Here is a 6000-nt window from a genome sequence, read left to right as displayed (position 1 = left end):
AGAGAATTCTCCATAAAAAGGAAAATTTCCTAACATAAACCATGTCAGTATGGAAAGACTAGAGGAAGTGCTTTCAGAATGAACTAGCATTTTACCAAAAGCGGAGAGTCAAGCATGAGATGTAGTTGGTCACAGGAAAAGCTCGGCTGGGATGTGCATGAGGAATTAACAGGTCAAGCTGCTGGCACCGCCTTCACCATACAGCTCGCCACATGCGAAGACAGGGCTGGAGGGCCATGCCTCACGTCCATACATAGTCGTCCAGGCAACACAGGCTCCAAGCCACTCCTTCTTTTTGGGTGTCTATTCTGTTCCTCAGATGTAAAAAGCAGGAAGAACGCAAATAATGTCAGTAAAACTGACCTAGAAGATAAAGTTCCTTATAAAATTTATTCTGAAAACTGCACCTGGTTACAATTTTCAGCACAACTCTTCAAACAACAAAAGTTTGGAAGACTATTTTTAAAATGGCTTGTTCGAGGCACGTCCCTGGAGGAAGCATTTCCTGTTGGTGGACTGGAGGTTCCTTCCTGAGGCCTCGCAGAGCCTCACGTCATGGCATGTGACTTGAGCCACGGCCCTCCCTCTGGTGATTCGTGGCCGCCAGCGCCAGCCATTCTGTGCTGGCTGACCAGGTCACCACACGCCTCCATCTGGTTTAAATCTCGCTCCCTTGCTCGTGACGGCAGAGCTGGCAGAGGAGAGCCTAAGCTCTTGTGACATTTCTAATCAGGGAAAGTCCACATCACTGATGGAAGCAACAGGACCACTCTCAGCCATCCCTCCTCCTCCTGGGTCCTTCCCACTCTCTTTCCAAGGTTTCCGTTTCCACCAGTTACTCTCCCAAGTTTCAATCCCTTCTCTCCTCCCGTGGAGACTCTGAAGTTGCTCCAGAAAAGCTGCTCCTCTGCTTTTGTGTCGGAATGTTTGAAACAAAACAAAGGCTCATAACTTCTCACATTTTATTGCACAGGACAAAATGTATTACAATGCATCAAGAAACAACATTTTGTGTTTAGACCAACGCTAACTTCAAATGTTTGGTAGCAGACAACACATTTTCTTTAAATATATTCAACTCAGGGTGAAAGCAAGCCATTTGCTTCAAAGGGTTCAAGTACCTCAGCCGTGGTTTCTCATTGAGCCAAACTGGTTTTCGGAAATGTCTCTCCTCCTCTCGTCTCATCTTGCTGTCTACCTTTCCTCCTCAGACAGTCATAGTGTTACACAGGTGAAAAACAAGCCGCGTAGGAACCACTCACAACATGGGGCTTTACACAGAATACCCAAGAATGTGGCTGCAGCCCCAAGGCAATGTGACCCTACTGACCCTACTATTATCTAGAATAAACTTCTGTACACACTAACTAGTTCAAGTATATCTAGAGCAGTGCTTCTGAAAGTGAGGTCCCTCTGCTAATATGAAGGGCGCCGCTTTGAAGACCACAACTACCTTCCAAAGGCAGAGTTCTAACCATCTTTTTATCTTACAATGCATCATACATTCTCCAGTATTCTAAAATGTTCCAGCGAGCCAAGTGTATACTTGCTTCCCCTGGACGATACGCCTTTTGTGCAGCACCAGAGGGTTAAAGTGGATCTCAGTGCCCTGGTTACCAGTCACAGCTGACCAGGGTTTATTTCTACAGCATCAAATCCAAACTGAAAATGAAGACAATTGGGGTCAAATGCCCTCATTTTTATAATAGATAAGCATTTCATGCACTTCACACGTGAACACCCAGTTGCTCCCTACGTGCAGGTCTCAGTAACAGCTACTCCCTAGGCCAAGACACACGTGGGGGCCCTGAAGCCTAGGCCAGCCGGAGGGGGTTTTCCAGGTTGGCCTTGAAACTCTCGAGGAACCTGGTGGCCAGCTCATCGTCAACCACGCGACTGTCACTTGACATCGTGACGGTGACAAGCTGGTGCTGCTGCAGTCGGATGTTCCCTTCTTCGTCCTCCGTGAGCTTCAGCACAGGTCGCGACCTCCCGACGGCCAGGATGCAGGCTTGTGGGGGGTTGATCACGGCGGTGAACTCGTCGATGCCAAACATGCCCAGGTTGGAAACACTAGGGGAGAAGAGAAAGCTGAGTGGCATGGCCTTACGCGAAGCCCCACTCCCTGAAGCGCACAGCTTCTTTCTCAACTCTACTGAGCCATTCTAGAAGCTGTAGCAGTGACCACCTGAACACTGACTCTACCAGTGCATACACATTCAGCACTGAAGTGGATGGACGAATCGGACAGAGAAGAGGCAAGAAGGAATCTGACGAATAAGCACTGAAAGAAAAACTGCTATGGCAGATGGACTTACTGTATACACAGAAACGTCCAAGGCTCTACAGAAAAAACAGTCCAATAAATAAGTAAATTCAGCTGACTCATCAGATCAAAGGTCAACGGAAAATTAAACTTGTATCTACAGTCAGGGGTCCCACACAACATAGCGGCACCTATCAGCAGTTATGCTGGGGAAGTCAGCACCAAAGAATACACAGCATCTGTCATCTTTCTTTTGGGGGGTCAGAACCTAAAAAATACAAGCATGTGTCACCTCATGCTTATCACTGTGTACTCAGAAGGACCTCCAGTTCAACATGCATGGGTCCTACCAGTTGTGAAGTGAAAGCCTGGCTAGCCAGAGTCATATTTTCACGTGTTCTGTTGTGTCAGTAAAATGTGTGACCTTTCCTTTAAACTTAAAAGATATTTTAGGTAAATAAATCAGACAGGTAGACCTGGACCAAGTCTTGTCTCTGTTTCAGGCTACTCATAAGTTAAGAGTTTAAATTTTACCTAAAAGATCCTCCTTGGTATTCTTCAGGTAACAGCTTTCCATCTCTTGCTTTCTTTGACAGAGCCTGAGCAAGACACAAATACAGCATGACAACCGGCAGTGTTGCAGTCACCTTCTCACCTGAGACGTCTGTACACACATATTCCCATGTGTGGTGTGTCTTGATTTGACTTAGAGTTACACATAAACATATCTTCTCTAATAAAACTGTAAGAACAAAGAAGAACACAGATAATCAAAGAAGCTACAGATGTTAATCCTGACTCCAGAAAAGTCACCTCCTTCAAACACTTTTCAAATTCAGAATTACCCAGCGCACCCCCACAGTGCACAATGCTTCAGCATCTTCTGTACACACAATGCAACTTCCTATTTCACCGTCACAATTTTTTCTTGTAAGATAAAATACGAGAAGCTATTCTTATCAGTCTAGTGGCTTTTAAACAAATTATCCAACGTAACCCAAGGTATGTGCCCAACCCCACAACCATAGGCCAGTCTCACACCTCACAGCTGGCTTTACCTTTATCCACAACACACACATGTACATACAGCCTCAGGCAATGGCAAACAGTGGAACTGTAGGCCGGGCATAGTGGCTCACACCTGTCATCCCAGCACTTTGGGAGGCTGAGGCGAGAAGACTGCCTGAGCTCAGGAGTTTGAGACCAGCCTGAACAACATGGTGAGACCTTATCTCTACAATAAATAAAAAAAATTAGCCGGGCGTGGCAGCAAACACCTGTGGCTCCAGCTACTTGGCAGTCTGAGGTGGAAGGATTGCCTGAGCCCAGCAGGTCAAGGCTGTGGTGGCTGTGAGCATGCCACTGCACTCCAGCCTGGGCAATAGAGTGGAACTGTATAATTCACTTCTCAATGGTTTATGTGTCTTCTGTGTTGTTAGTGTTTATAAGTCATTTTTAAAATATCTACTTACCATTTCAAAGAGTGCATAGGCTATAATTTACTTAGTCGTTTTCTCAATGTTAGTTTAATCAGTGATTTCTTCTGAATTATCTCAATGTCCAGAAGTGGAATTAAGAGTGTTCTGGGGAGTAGACCTGACTAAAACATTTCCTGAATGAGCTAATCCATGTTTGATACACTTCCACAAGGAATCTAAGAATGTACTAGTATCATTTCACTCTTAACAATACCAATCTCTGGAAACCTACAGAGCTGAGACAGATGACACGGGGAAAGGCAGAGGTGGTGTTCAATGTCAGGTTGATTAAAAACAAAAGGTAGTGAACGTTTCCTCACTTGCACTTGGGATTAAACACCCTTCTGTCCTTTTATTTTCCAATGCTTCAAAAGCAAGGAAACAGAGTTATCTTATGTGAAAGAAGTAATTGTGAATTATTTTATGAGAGGAATTAATTTATAGAGGAAAATGAAGCTACTGTCATTTGGGTAGATAAAGTAAATCTGGGGCATAGTTAATATTTTGTATCACATAGCTAACATAGGCACGGTTACAATCACAGTTGATAAGTACTTAATTTTAAACCAGAGATAATTTAATTTTTGAAAACTCAAGCGTTATTTTAAAATCTCAAAACTCCAGGAATCGGGCAGCCCCTTTGGGTCCCCTCCCACTGTGGGAGGTTTTCTGCCCTCTCAATAAATCCTGCTTTCTCAAAAAAACAAAAAACTCTAGGGATGACCTCAACACATCATCATGACTCATTGGCAACTGAAGTGATTTCAGACTCAGGAGTTGGACGCAGCTACTGAAAATCTTTGGATCACAGTGAAAAGAAGGTGATCTTGACTTGCACAGTCCTTGAACTCTCTAGAGAGAGACAAAATAGCAGTGCCTCTTTCCCGCTTTCAGCGATTGAAGTGCGCATGTGATATGAACAGACACGAATCATATGCACCCCGAACAGCAGACATCTCAAGACATCCTGATGAATTACCAGGCTACAACAATGAAAACAAAATCCGAGAACCCGCTGCAAGCACACACACCACACCGCCCTAATCAGAGCAGCGGCACATCCTGTCCATGAACTCTTGAGAGAGTCTGGAGTCCAATCTGAGGAGGCCCGCTGGTACTGAAAACGTGTAATTCTCACTGGGATCTCCTGGCAGTGTGAACCTGAAATCGAAGCGCATGATACCTGAAGCGTCCAGCTGGAAAGATGTAATACAAAGCGACTAGCAAATGTCTCTACAATACATTACATTGCTTTGCTAATTCATTTAAAAAAAAATTGATGGGTGCCCGTGTGGTAACATTGCCTCTGCCTTTTCATACTGCTGTAAGGAACGAGGCATTAAGGAGAGCATGGGCTGCAACACTCGTGACCTCATTACTTCCTTTGGGGAGGACTGACACCAGCGTGGCAGGGCATGCGTGAACCTCACACACTAACATTGCTGGGTTCCTGTGGGTTGAGGGGTGATTACGTGGTATGGGTATTCTTTTTTTTGTTTTGAGTTGGAGTCTCACTCTGTCACCCAGACTGGAGTGCAGTGGCCGCTCCCGGCCACCGCAGCCTCGACCTGCTGGGCTCCAGCGATCCTTCCACCTCAGCCTTCCAAGTAGCCGGAATTACAGGCATGCGCTACCACACTTGGCTGATTTTTTTTTTGATTTATTGTAGAGATGAGGTCTTGCTGCCCAGGCCGGTCTCGAACCCGTGGGCTCAGGCAATCCACTGACCTCAGCCTCCCAAAGGCACGGGATTACAGGCTGAGCCACCAAACCCAGCTAGTATGGGTATTCTTAACAGGGGGTTCATGGGCAAATGTGCAGAGAACCAGAAACCCTTGAAAAACTAATTCCACTAAACCATTGTTACAGAAAATTAAAAAAAACACAAATTCACTGAATGACTGATAAATTCGAAGCACTCTTCCACGATCAGGTAAACCACATCAGACAGCTGGCATTAGACTGCAGAGACACAGTAAAGGCCAACAAGCAAGAAGCGAGGCCGTGTCAAAGAGTAGAAAATGCACAAAGACAACAGCGTGATGGGGCCAAGCACCAGAAGCATCTTCACGGTTGGAGCCAGAAGGTCTGGGAAGCTGCAACTGGAATGAGAAGGCAGTGAGGCGGGAAGTGTGTCCTGGGAGGCCTGTGGCCGGGAGCCCCGGGAGCCCTGCCTGCTCACAGTCTGCAACCGTCCCACCCGCCTGTCTGCTAAAGCCACTCCTCACAGCCCTGCCAGAGCTTTACTCCCAACTC

The 6000-nt window shown here is 45.9% G+C and overlaps 1 protein-coding gene across 1 annotated transcript in view; it reads right to left on the bottom strand.

Annotated features, from left to right (window-relative positions):
* Nucleotides 1-948: 948 nt before the first annotated feature.
* PDHX (pyruvate dehydrogenase complex component X) overlaps nucleotides 949-6000 on the bottom strand; it is a 47583-nt gene continuing 42531 nt past the window's right edge. The window contains exons 9-10 of the mRNA XM_021711475.1: nucleotides 2801-2865; nucleotides 949-2073 (exon numbers count right to left, since the gene is read on the bottom strand). Of these exons, the coding sequence (XP_021567150.1) occupies nucleotides 1815-2073; nucleotides 2801-2865 (324 nt within the window). The 3' untranslated portion in view covers nucleotides 949-1814. The remainder of the gene's footprint in view (nucleotides 2074-2800; nucleotides 2866-6000) is intronic.

The sequence above is a fragment of the Carlito syrichta genome, unplaced genomic scaffold, assembly GCF_000164805.1.
Source record: "Carlito syrichta isolate Samal-C Ts95f unplaced genomic scaffold, Tarsius_syrichta-2.0.1 Scaffold84601, whole genome shotgun sequence".
Taxonomy (NCBI): Eukaryota; Metazoa; Chordata; class Mammalia; order Primates; family Tarsiidae; genus Carlito; species Carlito syrichta.
Note: the sequence above shows the minus strand (reverse complement) of the source record. Positions and strands in the feature narration are given on the sequence as shown.